This window comes from Melanaphis sacchari, unplaced genomic scaffold (genome assembly GCF_002803265.2).
Source record: "Melanaphis sacchari strain LSU unplaced genomic scaffold, SCAv2.0 Contig2089_pilon_pilon, whole genome shotgun sequence".
In the NCBI taxonomy this organism is placed as follows: Eukaryota; Metazoa; Arthropoda; class Insecta; order Hemiptera; family Aphididae; genus Melanaphis; species Melanaphis sacchari.
In genome coordinates this window covers 1-15,253 of record NW_020271034.1, presented here as the reverse complement: position 1 = coordinate 15,253, position 15,253 = coordinate 1, and the positions used below count along the sequence as shown (strand labels likewise).

Sequence of the window (15,253 nt, the reverse complement as noted above, 5' to 3'; positions counted from 1 at the left end):
CTTTTAAATTTCAATAGATGACAAAAAAAGTTACATTTAATCAGTATAATATGGCAAAACATTTACTTTAATAAAGTAGAATATGTTTTTACCATTTGGTGTTATCATAAAAATAGTAATAAACTAAATATAATAAAGGCTATAAAGTTTTGTATATAGGCATACCTTCATAGATCGTATTAGGTAACATAGATGGATTAAATTTTTTCGTTTATTCAATTGGCATCAAATTTAAGAAACAAAGACTTTTTTATCTAGAAAAATATTTTAAATTTTTGGTTTAATTGTGGTTTTAGTTTTAGAACAATTCATGAATTTTATTTTCAGTACTTCCCTAAAAACTGGGGAAATATTCATCACTATTTATATAATTTATCTAAGTAACATTTTTTTTGGGATAATAAGTGTTTTTGAAAATTCAAATAACTCTTTAATTAATTTAAAAATGATCTATTTTTTTTTCATTTTTTTTTTTATAAATGTTTAATAAGTATTAAAACGTTTGTGGAAAACTTAAAAAATGCAATCCTGATTGTTTTTTCGTAAATCGTATTTAATCAGTTTTCATCTAAAGCTATATTTTATAAATCATAATATGTATGTATACAATATACGTATAATACTATATATACTCGTATATAGTTACGAAAAACCTTCATTCATCAATAACAATTTATGATATGGAAAACTTCTTGTAATCATAAAAAAAAAACTAAATATTTTTGTTTTTATGACAATTTAAGTGTTAAATGTTCAAATTCTAACACGTGCTTATATTTATTAAGTTTAAAAATGGTGGATTTAACTACATTCTGTTTTTAGTATTTTATTTTATTTTATTTTTTTTTGTAGGAAAGAATATTTAATGAATTCTTTGTTATAATAAGATGTTTAGTCTATAAAAGCTATATACAACTACATAACTATACGTATTTTTGATACCTTAACAAGGTAGTAACCATTTATATAAATATAAATTAATAACTAATCATGTTTTTAAACACAAGTAATTGGTTTAAATAACGCTCAGTACTGTTATTTATGTCGATTTAGGTAAAGTAAACATATAATATTAATTTTTATATTTTTAATACATAGGTAATATCAATAATGATCTAACGGCGTTATAGATAGACATTTTAACTACATCACTGTAGTCATAGTGTGCTTATTTTATAGTAAGACAGTTGAGATTAGTACAAACCGTAGATGAAAATACAGAATAATTTACTAACCATGCTATAGCCCAAAGATTCTCAAACTTTCTATAGTACCACCCATTTTAGAAATTATTTAAATTTTGGTGATAACAGATCTGAAATAATATCAAATCAATGGCCTCTACTATACATTATTTAAAATCTATTTTTGAAATTTTTAATTATACTTAAAGACTATATTTTTGAATATTCGAGAACTGAAATTTTTTTGTATCATTTAAAGTGTCTTATGATAGTAAAAAATTTTGGTTTTATAAAAGAATCAATTTTATTTTTGCTTTTAAGTATTCAGAAGATAATTTTTTTGAAAAATTGTATATATCTAAATTAAAATCCGAAAGAATAGTTTCCAACTTTTAAAACTTTATGTTGATATTAAGAATAATAGTCTGTCCTAGACACTCGCCAATGACTATACAAAAAATATAAATGCGTAAATCTTTATAAATTCGTTTAGCTGTGTTCTTATTAGTTACTCTTTAAACAATATTAATACTATAAATTATAAAATGTTAATAAATTAATGAAGCTTAACACTAATCTTTGATTAAATTAATTAAAAACCAAGTTATAGTGACTAATCTTTTCGTTTTATTGATTAAATTATCTAAACAACCTAACTTTTTTTCCCAAATATAAATGATTAAATATTACATAATTTATTTTTTATTTAATTTCTATATATAAACTATAAAAGTATAACTATTATTCTATTATTTTAAATGCCTAATGTTTTATATCTCGGAAACTATTGGTTCAAATTTTGATTTAAATTCATCAACGTTATAAAAAAAATAAATAATTTATCAAATAATCTTAAGTAAAAAAAGGTAGTGCTCATTTAAAAATACTTGTTAATGTTACAGGTCACTTTTTAAAAGGTACAAAAAAAATCATATGTATTTGAAAACTATGACCTTTATATTTAGAAAATAAAAAAAAGTAGATTTTTAATAACAGCATTTTTTAAAAAAATGAGGGAGTGAGTATTTTTTTATAGATACAGTTTTGATTTACCTACCTCCTGTAAGCTTAAAACTTATTCTAGAGGTAAGAAGTTACGATATACGACATTTAAACACAGATAATATAAATTTGGTAATTTAAAGTACTTTAATTATTTAATTACATGGTCCAAAACAGAAAAAATAAAGAAAAATTTTATAATTTAATAAGAAAGCAGATTTCAACATAAATAAAAATAATAATATATTAAAACAAAACAACTTTTAAGTGATTAAATATGTATGATAATATCAACAATTTAAAATATAGCTATAATATTTAAAAAACATTATTATTTAATTCTAAAAAAATATATTTATTTCTTAAGCCTTTAATATTAATTGCTTTGCATGTTACAATATTTGTTTTAGTATTTAATATGTTTGATAAATTATTTTGTACAATTGCTGAAAAATGCAATCTATTGACCGATTAGTTGACTTGCTTAGATTAAAATATACAGGTAAGTTTCAGCTTACAACTAAATTTTTTTAAATATCATTCGCGGAAACTGATTATTGCTGTTCCTGTGAGTTAAAATCATTTTTAAAACAATCCGAAATAATATTAGAGTCTGCATTGCACTTTATGTATTCTATCGATAATTCAGTATCAGTAGCATAAAATTACGGTTTATCCGCGTTGTATAATTTATAACGATCGGTTTTGGTTACTTTTTAATTTTTTTTTTGGCAAAAACACAAACACATCATATTATATCAATTAAAAAAAATTAATTAAGCGTCATACTTTGATCGATATAACTAATCAGATTTAATAATACTCCAAATTATAACTAAATTTAATGATAAAAAAAAAAAACTACTTACTTATAATAGCAATGATGTACCAATATTATTTTCAAGGCTCATGATGACAAGCGTATTTTATAATATATTTTATTTTCTACAGTAACTTTGCAAAGCTTTTTTTATTTTTCAAATGCCCGTGGTATTTTTCGTCTCATTTTTTCTGTATTTTTCTCTGGTGGATGTATTTTTTTCTTTTTTCTTTTTTAATATATTGTCTCGGTGTCTCTCGGACCTGCAGTCATCAATATTCATGAGAACCGGGTCATTCTCCCCTTGTCAACTTAAACGTCGGCCTTCATTGCAAACGTATTCATTCGCTCATTGATCTTGTGTAAAACGTTTTTTTTTTCTCTTCCTTTGGCGGCCATCACCGCCAACGCCCCTTTGAATATTAAAACTTAAAACGTACACATGCCTATATATGTACTTATGACATAAGAGCAGCATGTGTCTTCTGTTCCGGTGGAATTTTGTGGCATTGAACTCGTAATAAAATAATAAATCTAACCGACGGCGGCTGTGTGGCGTCGATACGTCGGAGTAGTATAATATCAAACTCGTCGTGACAATAATAAACTACAATAAGTATTTTTAAAAGGGTATGCGTAAACTGGAGCAATTAAATAGCGATTTATCTATATACTAGTGCGTCTGCGATGAAGTCTGTCCGAGCGTATGTACCGCGTATGCGGTAAAGTATAAGTATTATCGACATAATAAATTAGAGGTGTCAAATGAAACATGTCTACCCCATAACCATAAAATACCGAGTTTCGTTTTATGGTAATGAATATGTAACAAATACACAATATCGAAAGATAAACATATTTTAATTATTATAATATATACCTACTACTCATTAACGCGCGCCGAGTGCACCCATATATTATATTAAAAATTTGTTGATTAACATTATTATAAATTATTATTCTACAATGTTTGAAACTTAAAATTAGTATTATGACATGAAATTAAATTACCATTCTTTATAGCTGCACTATGTCTTTTCATTTTTAATAAAAACTTCACTCTGAAAAACTACTGAGTACACATCCAATATTAAATCAGGATTCGTTCCGGATTTCTAATGTTTGTAAATCTTTTACGAGAAATACTGACGAATTAAATCATATTTTAACATTAAAAATATGCCTTAGGAAATATGTTTCTCTTCTGTTTATACATTGTTTAATCTTAGCAGTCGCAAACTATAAAAACCCGCCGGCCGTATTAATTTTACCCGAAAACCTTGTTGTCATCATGAAATCGAATTAAATAAGTTTTGAGGAAAATACGTTTTATATAATAATTTACAACGCACAATACATCGTATACGTCTTGTTTATTATTACTATTTTGATAACGACTATACGAGAAAGAAACATGTCAGTCGTGGAAAATCAGTGCTACCGCGTAAAAAAAAAAAATAATAAATACTTCTGCACCACGTGAAAAATAACGGGTAAACAATACACGGTCTTCGTGCGCGATGGTTATGGGACGCGGTTAAAACCAAAAGAGTGACTGACGGTAGCGATGTACATGGCCAATGACCAACAGGCGAGCGTGCACAACATTATGACGGTCGCATAAAAGTTGACGCCGGGCACGTCCGCTGTCGTCCAGTCGCAGTCCAACTGACGGTGGCCGCGACCATTATCCCGGCCGCCGCCGCCGTCCGCTTCGGCTAGGCGCTTGGCCACGAGCGTGACGCCCCACAGGGCCGGATACCATCGGTCTGTGGCCGGGGCTTTCGCGAGCGGCAACGCCACCTCGACAAGCCACTGGCGCAGAGCGGCCCGGCGGGCGCCCATGCCAGCCGCCGTGGCCGTCACGAGGTGGTCGAACAGCGTCTGGTGACAACCGGCGTCCCGGACGCCGTACAGCACCGGCCGACCGGGACGCCACGGCACCACCAGCGAGTGCGGTCGCGTGTCGTTGTCGAAATACGGCACGGCGTCGGTGTACGCGGCCCCGCCGGCCGCGGTCTTCGCGGACCGCCACCGTCGCAACAAACCGTACTGGCCCGCGTCCACGCCGCCGCAACGGCCAGTCGCCTCGTCGTCGTCACTGGGCCTAACCGTCGATCGTGACGTCCGTCCGCCCGTACGCCGCACCGCTGGCGCCGCGCCCTCGTCCGACCGGTGGCCGCTCACTGTCGGTCTGGCCCAACCTCGGCCGTCCGTGCCCAAAACGTGTCTGTGGACAGTGACCCGAACGACAATATAACATTAATTCGTTTTGATTGTAATAGTATAGTTACGATAACAATAATAATCGACGAAAAAAAAAAAATACGACGGATAACACATATTATACTACGATAATCCGTAGTAGTTAAAATCTAAATGTGTTTAATTTTAATTCTAAATTTTGCGATTTATTTTCGAGCGCATATAATTATGTTTGTATTTTGTCTGTTTTATTTATTAATTTATTTTTTACTTTTTACTAACAATCGTTTTGAATACGTATAGGTGGAAATAAGCTAAAACTGTTAAACATCCGTTGTCGCGGTTTGTTTTATACATTATTTATTCACTAACACATCGTTAAATTTCATATTAAGCTTGAAAACTTACGGACGGCTATGGAATTAGGGTTTCCAGATTAAATTTTAAGAAATCCGGGACGTAAAAATTATAAATTATTTTATATAATAATTAAAATGTTAATGGCAAGTCTTATACACTGTACATTTAAATCGTCAGTAGGATTAAGTATTTTAATAAATGGGAAATCATTTTGCAACTTCTCATTAAAATAACAGAATGTTTTTGGCAGCATAATAACTATGTAAAAAAAAAATATGAACTGAATAAAATTATGGCATTATATAGTATAAATACATTAAATACAAATAAAACTGATAATAGATCTCACACTCACTTACGATTCGTATTGTCGAAAAATAAAAAATGTGTGCTTATGTATAAATTAATAAATTTTTCGTTATTATTATCTTTCGTGATAGTAGTTTTTGAAATTCAAAAATCATAAAATGGTTTTTTCCGACTGTAAATTAAAATGTATAGTTTGAACTTTGAAGTTAAATGCAGTAAATTGGCTAAATTTAGAAAATGTTTATTACTTTTATTGTCATACGTTCCAACGTTTGTTATCAAATATTGTTACAGTAACTAATATTTACGATAAGGTTTAGTTCAAAATAAAACCGATAACCGAGTATATAAACAAAAGTTATGTGAACAATTTTAAATTCTGGAACATTTCTATGCGTAAATTCAGAACTAATATAAATCGGTGTTCTCCCGGAAAACTTTGTCCGGGATTCCGAGACCTAACCGGGACCACTTTAAGTATGGTCCATATATGTATAATATACGATACTATTCATATATACGTGTAAGAACTAAGAAAGAAAATGTAGACTACACCGATTAGTTAAATTCAACAAGATATCCCAAAAATAGGATTATAGTATTTAGATAATTCGCTGTTATACTCACAATTTAAATCTGTGGATTAAAATATCTTTTACAAATATAGTTATCTAGATTTAAAAAAAAAGTAGTTGATCGGATATTTAAAGCCTGTAGATTTAAGTCAAAACAAAAAATGTAAGCTGTTTAAAAATAAAAATAAATTAAAAGAAAGCAGATAGAAAAAATGATCCATTAAACGTCCAAAAATGTCGTATATTTTATTCCGTAAACCATGCGCTGTTCATTTGTTTGATCTCTGTGTACATTTAATTATTTTTAAATTTTTCTAGCTGTACATTCACTAATAAGTAATAAACTAAACTAGATGAAAGATTAGTTTTTATAGACGTTTAATGTTTGCTTTAAGATATTTCAAACTACCTATAACCTATCAGAAAGCATGCGTTTTACGGTTATTGTAATCATACTAGTTGAAAGGACACGAAGCCCTAGTCGTAAGTCGGAACGAGATCGTATGTAAATAGTATGGAACGTTTTATAGGAAATAAATAAAAAAATACGAATACCCTCATTTAAGTGGTTGACTGAAAGTTCGGGTTCGTTATACATATTCACCACCCGGTCGCGTGACCGATTTCTGTAATGTTTACGCGTTCAACATTATATAATGTTTTATTATTTTAAAGGTCGAGACAAAACTGGAGATCGGAAAACAATATACTTAGGACTCAATGGTGTATAATATAAATGTACTAAAACTGTTATTAACAAGAAGTTTTTTTATATCATAGATTGCAGCCGCGGGTGTGCCAGAGTTAATAAAAAAAAGATACGACCGTCGGCGCCAACTTATAAGCTTACTACTCAGATTACGAAAGTTTCTCCGATTTTATTATAAAGAAGTACATGCACCATCAACACTTAGCTGTAGCTATGCTATTACGTTACTGTGATTTGCGGCGTTTGATATAATAACATTTTTTCTTCTTCCGGTTCAAAATATATTATTTAATGAGGTGTTAAATTTCTAAGAGAAAATTTCCACAAATAATTTTAAAATGAAAACTAAACGCGCACATTTTCAAGTGTAGAGCTTATAAGAACCTATACTTGAGCTTGCTTGAAAACGCATTTAAATTAATGACATCCCTACTATAATATGGTTTAATAATATGGTGTTAACACAACATTAAAGTTATGAAAACTCTTGTTTACACAGTATATACTGGTGACATTATTTGATGGTGGGAAAAATATTAATTTGCCTTTGTCTGATTTTAAAAGCAGTATAATTTTTCTTTGCTTGGTATTGTAATTTAGTTTGTTCGACTAAAAACATTTAAAAAAAAATGACATTGTTTTGTATTAATTTAGTCCTCCACTTCTTTTTACAATAAAATCAACTTATTATTAATCGCATTAATAACTAATATTCTATACACGTAATGTTGACTGAATTATTTTAGATTTTAAATTAATTTAGCTTACATACATATGGTTTCTGACGAGCTATAAAATTTAATATATACGTAATTAGGAAATCGGATCACGTTTAATCTACAATAATCCTATGTGACAAGGTTAAAGATGGATATTTCATAAGACTTATATATTTTTAACAAATTATTAACGTAATGCTTTAAACCTTGTTAGATATCAGTTTATGTTGGCTACCATTTTTTTCTATTATGAAGAAAAATGTTTACTTTTATACTTCAATTAAAACATTAATTATAAAATAAATTTGAAAATAGTAAGTTCATAAGAAAATGAATGAAATAAATAACGAGCAAACTGTCGAAATGGTTGAATTATCTAAATAAATTTTTCAAAATCAACGTAATGATAATTGTTTGAGTTCCATTATTTCTGTTATCTTGCGGGTTATAATAATAAATAATTATTGAGTGCGCTTTTCAGTTCTCACAGAAAATTGTTGGTACATAAATTCTATGGACAGCACAAAAGGATATATGAGGGGGGGCAATCACCCTCCAAGTACCACATTTGCAATTTCAACAAATATTATTAAATTAATTTTTTTACATCTATTTTTTTTAATTCAATAATTATTTGAAGATAAATTTACAATTTTTTTTTTTTTTATTTTTATAGTCTCGTCTTAAAAACAACAGTTTTTTATTATCAATAGAAGAAATTTATTCAGTATTATATATAATAATCAACCAAAATATTACATGAATATATGCTGTATATATATCACAGAAAGGCACCCCATTGATACGCTTTTTTGTAAAATAACCATTTTAATAAAAAGTTATAATCGTAGGTATAGGACTTTAATTTAAAAGATTAAGTGTTAAAAAATGTACTAAACATGGCGAAAACCCGATATGAGATACTCTTTCAAGAGTATTTTCGATCCACGATAACATATGATTTAATAAATTTTTCTATAAATTTTTTGTCGAAAGCTGCTATATAATAATGTGAGGCTTTTCTGTTGCAATTAACTCTGAATTAATATTTAAATACGATTAAACTTTTCGAAAAACTGTCTTTTAAAACAACTACAAAAAAAATTACTTGATGTTTTTCTCGAGTTCGTGTAACCGTTTAACTGTTGAATATTTGGCCCGTCCCTCATAGTACAGTTCTCTGGCGTGTGGTAGCAGTTTGGTGTGTAGGTACCCCCCCAACACGTCTAATACGGCGATCATCGCGCGCTTCCTGGTCACAGACGATACAATTTTCTTGGCCTCGCTTTTGATCAGATCGAAGTATTCGAGAAAAATTTCACCGCTATCGCTGTTACTAAAGTTAGCGCCGGGAACCAGCGACCCAACCGTCATTCGGCTCTGGAGTTCGATCCGCTCGACGTACGTCCACGTCATCCGGTTGACGTCCGCGAGCTTGTACAGAACAGTACCGTGCGCATCTCGACTTCCGGTACCAGCGATGATCAGCTGCAACATGATGACCAACACGACCACTCGAAACATAGTATAACGTGGCGGCAGCGACATGTTACATAATTTTTAACGTACGACGTCATAATTTTCTATTAAAAAAAAAAAAAAAACATACAAAACAATAAAAATAACCACGGAAATCGTATAAAAAGCCAGACGATTAAAATAATATTGTCGGAGGTAAGAAGCAGTTGTCTGCAAATATTATTAATCGCGTAAAACATAGAAAATTGCAGCGATAATTATTAGAACATATTGTAGACTGTGTGGTAAATTCTCGAATCTGTTTCCGTTTTGTTCGCGTTTTCCGCGGCGTTGCTTGCTGACTGCTGTTAGTCGTTAAATTATTGTGATCTATCGTCAACGTCGCCGTCGGTCGTGTACGTTCATTTTTCGTGTTCGCATCTATAGAATTTCCGTCAACTGTTCTTCGCTGTTATTCCGTACAATCACGTCCATTACATTGGATGACGACGTCGTATATGCCATTACATCACGTGCATGTTTATACATTCATTATTGTAGTTGGAAAATGTACACTATTTTTAAGGCGATCATACGCCGGAGAGGGAGACTGAAAATAAATAAACAAGTACGGGCTCGGAATAGTTTGTTTTTCGTAACTCGCGTTGGTACGACGATGTCTTTTTCAAACGTCCGTTATTTGTATGGTCAGATTCTCTTTCCAAATGTTTTCTTTTCGCATTTTTAACGCATAACACGTATACTTACAACCGTGCAGTCGTGTATTATCAATATACTCGCGGACAATTAACGAAATTCGGTGTACCGACGATTTGAGCCGTTTGTGCGTGACTGAAATACCAATAAAATTGTTCGAAATTGAATCTGACTAGACAAACTATTACATGGGTACGTTGGATACATTGCCGTCGTTTAACGCGATACGCACGACAACGCACGACAAATCGTCTGATGAGTCCTTTGTCGGGGCGTAAGGGACACTGCGCGATGTTCGCGATGCGCTTCAATCGTTATTCGTCCGTGCATTTTCTCACACCGGAAATGTGCCATGTTCGTTTCTACTGCGTTGCGAGTCGCGACGATACCTATTATTATTATGATACATAAACATCGACGCGAGTAAGCGGTTGCGTCAGTTTTAACGCGATTATACGAGCACTTTTATTAGTCACGTGTCAGCTGCTGTCAGTTATTAGATACATTCCCTCCGATTGCCGAGTGTCACCGCACCAGCAATTCCAATGAATTCTTTTTTCGAAAAAAACCACGCGTTTTTTAAACACCTACTGCAGAACGTATACTGTACCTTAAGGGCCAATTATCTCATTGGTTAAACGTCACCCGTCAAAATTCGTCTTTCAGTGTTTATTTGTACCACGTTTATTATACATTTATTAAGTTTTTTATTAATGACTTTAATAGTATTGATTTGCATCGTAAACGAAATGTTTATATTTTAAGAGTATTATTATTTATCATAGAATCTATAATATAATAAAATATAGATGAATAAAATAACCCAAGGAATTTATCATTTTGATATTTAAAATAATAGTGATATACGTACTACCTAACATTTAAATGTATAGTGTTTTATTTTACACAAAGTGATTATTTTAAAGCGATCATTTTCTTAAAAAGTATTCATGTTTTTGGGTATATTTATTTGTTTGTATAATTTTAAATTACAGCAAGCGTACGCGCCAGGTACGAGTAATAATATAGATCGTTCACCTGGTCGTTACTACTTCGCGCGCTCACTCACACATCGACCGACCTGTCCAAGTGTGTATAGATTTATTAAAAATGCATTAGAAGTGAACAGGGTTGCCGAGCAAGACTATTGAACGCTAATGTGTGTGTGTGTGTGTGTGTACTTAAATCTAGGGACAAATAGGTAATTCAATATAGATGGCGGTGAAGAATATATATATTATGTACAATAATTAATAATAATTAATAGTTACGGCCCTTTTTGGCCCAACAAGAAAAAATATTTATATATAATTATGGTAGTTATCAGAGCCACAACATTATAATATAACAATAATAAGAGCTCTTCTGGCTCAATAATATAAAAGGCTATAAAAAGCTATTAGAGCTACAATATAAATATAATGATACAATAATATAATAATACAATATGGTTATGTACGCGCGGCCCTTATGGCCAGGCAAAACAAAATAATAATATAAGGGGCCCTTTTGGCTCAATAGTATAAAAATATATACAATAGCAGTAATCAAAAACTCACAAATTGTGGAGCGCAGACTGGCCAGCTGCTTCCTAGCTATATAATAAATGGTAATTCACATACACACATACACACAAATATGAAAGAACAATAAAAAATTAATGGTAAAAAATTGGCGATTTGCGCACTGAATAAATATAATTTAGAAAAAACAGTATAACAATGTAATTTAAAAGAAAAACAATACACCTAACAAAAAATTAAAATATAAAATAAAATAAACAGATATAATGAAAACAGTAACATGTTTGTGTGTCGATCGGTGGCTGACCGTGAAGTATTAAAAATAATAAATAATAATATTGTTGCTTTTCTGGTGGCAAAAACAAGATAAGTTTTAAAAAAAAATGTGTTAATCGATATAAATAGTTAAATTAGGTTAATTTATTATAATTAATTGTTTGAAATTCGAATTTAATACATTCAAATTAAAACAAAAATATTCTATCTCTTAATCTAAATATTTCATTATTTGAGTGAAGAACTTGGGCAATTTATCGATAAAATTAGTAAAAATTTAAAATTTTCTGAAAAATGATGATTAATTGTTATAAATTATAAAAAAAATATTTCTTGAAACATTAATCACGTAGAATGTTTAGCATTTGTATATGTTGGTAATCAAAAATTATATTCAAAATCAAAAATTGTTTGGTGAAATCATATACATGTGATATTTTATCAAAACATTCATTTTTAGGTGGATTTGAGACATGCAAATGAAGTTAGTGGTTCACGAGTTGTAGATGTCGGTGTTGATTTATCCGAATTTTACTCATCCGTCGAATGGGATATATTAGAGGTTCCAGCAATAAGGTTAGCTTTTTGAATATTATATATTATATTGTTCATTAGCATAATTTTATCATAACTATGTTTTATTATTACCCTTTGTTTTATATTGTATACCCTCTCCATAGCAATAAATGTAATTTGTATGGCCTGTATGTTTGACCACGTTTTAAAGTTTAATTACTTCTATACTTCTGTACATTATATATAATTTCCCAGAAGTTTAAAGCTTACGTTATAACTTATAACATTTTTTTCTACCGTATTTATTCTAAGTCGCACATGATTTTTTTTTCACATTTTTTCATACATAAATTGAGAATAAAATAAATAATATCTATTATTTATAATGGGCATTTATTATATCATACTGTTTTATATTATAGAAATGAGAAATATTATACTTGCTGCGAAGAACCATACTTAGACATTACATTCAATATTACGATGAGAAGGAAAACGCTATTTTACACAGTAAACTTGATCATACCTTGCATGGGGATATCATTTCTCACAATACTTGTGTTCTACCTTCCATCAGATAGTAACGAAAAAGTAAGTGAAATACATATGTTGTAACATGTAATATACACAACACACACGCTAAACGGAAACAAAATAATAAAATCAAAAATGTAATTTTATTTTAGGTTAGTTTAAGTATTTCGATTCTTCTTTCACTGACCGTGTTCTTTCTGCTGCTAGCCGAAATCATTCCACCCACATCACTAGTCGTACCACTTTTGGGAAAATTTGTGCTATTTACAATGATACTTGACACGCTTAGGTGAGCTTATTATCGATACTGCACATTATAGGACGTAAACTATGTATAACGTTTTTCAATGCTTGTCATTGATTTTTCAGTATATGTGTAACAGTAGTTGTGTTGAATATACACTTCCGATCTCCCACTACACATGTAATGTCACCTTGGGTCCGCCGAGTATTCATTCACATTCTACCAAGAATGTTAATCATGAGAAGACCTCACTACCAAATGGAAAGAAAAAGGTAATCATGTGTTTAAATTATATCTACAGCCGTGGATCCAATAATAATAAGTGTTAATTTGTTAGTCTGATAGGAACTTGTCATCGAATTATGGTAAGAACGTGCAACGGACTTGAGCTTAGAGACCAAAATTCAGCTGATCAGTTGTTGCACAGCAATGATGTATTTCCTGCCAGGTATAATTTAGTCAAAAAAAATAATCAGATCTTTAATTTTATTCTTTATTAACTTACCTTTATGTAAATATCATCAGGGACTTGGAAAGTGGTGTAATTGGCTGTTGCGAGATTCACGGTCCAATAATAGCATTACCCAGTCCTTCCGAACTAAACCAAAATAGCCCAGTGCTTAAGGGTAGAAAACATTGGCACGATTGTCCAGAACTTCATAAGGCCGTTGAAGGCGCGGCGTTCATAGCAGATTACATAAAGAAAGAAGAAGAAGAGAAAAAGGTAAATATATGTATAATTATAATTTGAATATTATCCAATTAAACTTAACCATTTGAACTTGAATTTTAAGTTGAAAATGTTTCGAAATCGTGGTTTTTTTAGATTAAAGAAGATTGGAAATATGTAGCGATGGTACTAGACAGGTTGTTTTTATGGATATTTACATTGGCCGTGACCATGGGGTCTGCGGGGATAATCCTACAGGCACCGACTCTATATGACAATCGGTTGCCAATCAATGTTCAGTTGTCGGAAATACTTGCCCACACACCAACAGTGAAACAGAATTATAATAACATTATGTAAAGACGATAATTGCTCAATATTGTCAACATTAAACAAACCAGTGGCATACATCACTGATTCAAAAGAGCGAACGATAAAGTCCTACTACTAAAACTGCTAAAACTGAGCTATAAAATTTTTATATATATATAAATATATACGAGCATTATAGTAAATAAAATTCGGGACGAGGGACCAACAAATCGAGGACTGCTGGTCGTAATATGTACAATAGTGTCAATTCTGATATTAGATACTATTTTTATGCTCTCAAAATTAGTAAATCGAATAGATAGATATTTTTAGAAAATGTGTTTATAAATCAAATATTTATGAGCAGTATATATATACATATATATATATATATTTATTTTAAACCATAAAATAGAACCTGAATTGGTTATAAGAGAAATATTAATTTTCTCAACTATTATTTATCTTGTAAAAAGAAACATAATTTAATTCATGTTATTATTTATTATAATACAAAAATTAATAACACTTAATAGAAATATGTACATAGAATTATGTTAACTATTGTGAAAAATGAATAAATATATTTGATGACGTTTAAAAATTATGAGTTTAATTTAATTCAGATATTTAATAAATCATTCAAATCTACAAATATCATTTTGTGATATAAATCAAGGTAAAGTAGAAACGACGTCATATTATGAAACAGATATAGCAAAAATGTGTATAATTTAATTTTTCATGTTTATATAACAAACTACTTTTAACATTGTTAATTATTATACCATGTGCATTATAATGTTATGATAAAACTTTGAAATCCATCCAATGTTTATCTTAATAGACTCAAATATCTGATTGATGGTCAAATTAGCACTTTTTAAATAATCTGAAGATTTATTAACAAATGATTGTATCTGTAAAAAAATAAATATTTGAATGAAGCTTTTGATATATATTTTTTTTAAATAACTTTATTTAATACCTCATATAATTCTTTTTTAGTTTTCATTTGAGAACTTATAATTTGTAAGTATTCGACCAGAATAGTGCCTTGACTTTGATAACTAAAAAAAAAACATATATGATAATTATGAATTTTTAATTTAACTTGTTA

The 15,253-nt window shown here is 30.2% G+C and overlaps 2 protein-coding genes across 2 annotated transcripts in view; one reads left to right on the top strand and one right to left on the bottom strand.

Annotated features, from left to right (window-relative positions):
- Positions 1–14,457, top strand: part of LOC112593480 (acetylcholine receptor subunit alpha-like) — a gene marked incomplete at its 5' end in the record, with an annotated part of 29,281 nt that extends 14,824 nt beyond the window's left edge. Inside the window, 7 exon segments of the mRNA XM_025337872.1 lie at positions 12,318–12,433; positions 12,796–12,964; positions 13,060–13,196; positions 13,277–13,423; positions 13,489–13,599; positions 13,677–13,875; positions 13,978–14,457. Of these exon segments, the coding sequence (XP_025193657.1) occupies positions 12,318–12,433; positions 12,796–12,964; positions 13,060–13,196; positions 13,277–13,423; positions 13,489–13,599; positions 13,677–13,875; positions 13,978–14,181 (1,083 nt within the window).
- LOC112593481 lies at positions 4,400–9,477 on the bottom strand. The gene is made up of 2 exons (XM_025337873.1): positions 8,992–9,477; positions 4,400–5,236 (listed from the first exon to the last, which is right to left on the bottom strand). The coding sequence occupies exons 1-2, from the start codon at positions 9,429–9,431 to the stop codon at positions 4,531–4,533; spliced, it is 1,146 nt and encodes a 381-aa protein (XP_025193658.1). The 5' UTR covers positions 9,432–9,477; the 3' UTR covers positions 4,400–4,530.
- Positions 14,458–15,253: the final 796 nt, after the last annotated feature.

Excerpts from the sequence above, each read along its gene's own strand:
- LOC112593481 (XM_025337873.1), bottom strand. The coding sequence starts at position 9,431 with ATGTCGCTGCCGCCACGTTATACTATGTTTCGAGTGGTCGTGTTGGTC. Across the intron at positions 5,237-8,991 it reads GAACTCGAGAAAAACATCAA|ACACGTTTTGGGCACGGACG; the intron begins GTAATTTTTTTT and ends CACTGTCCACAG.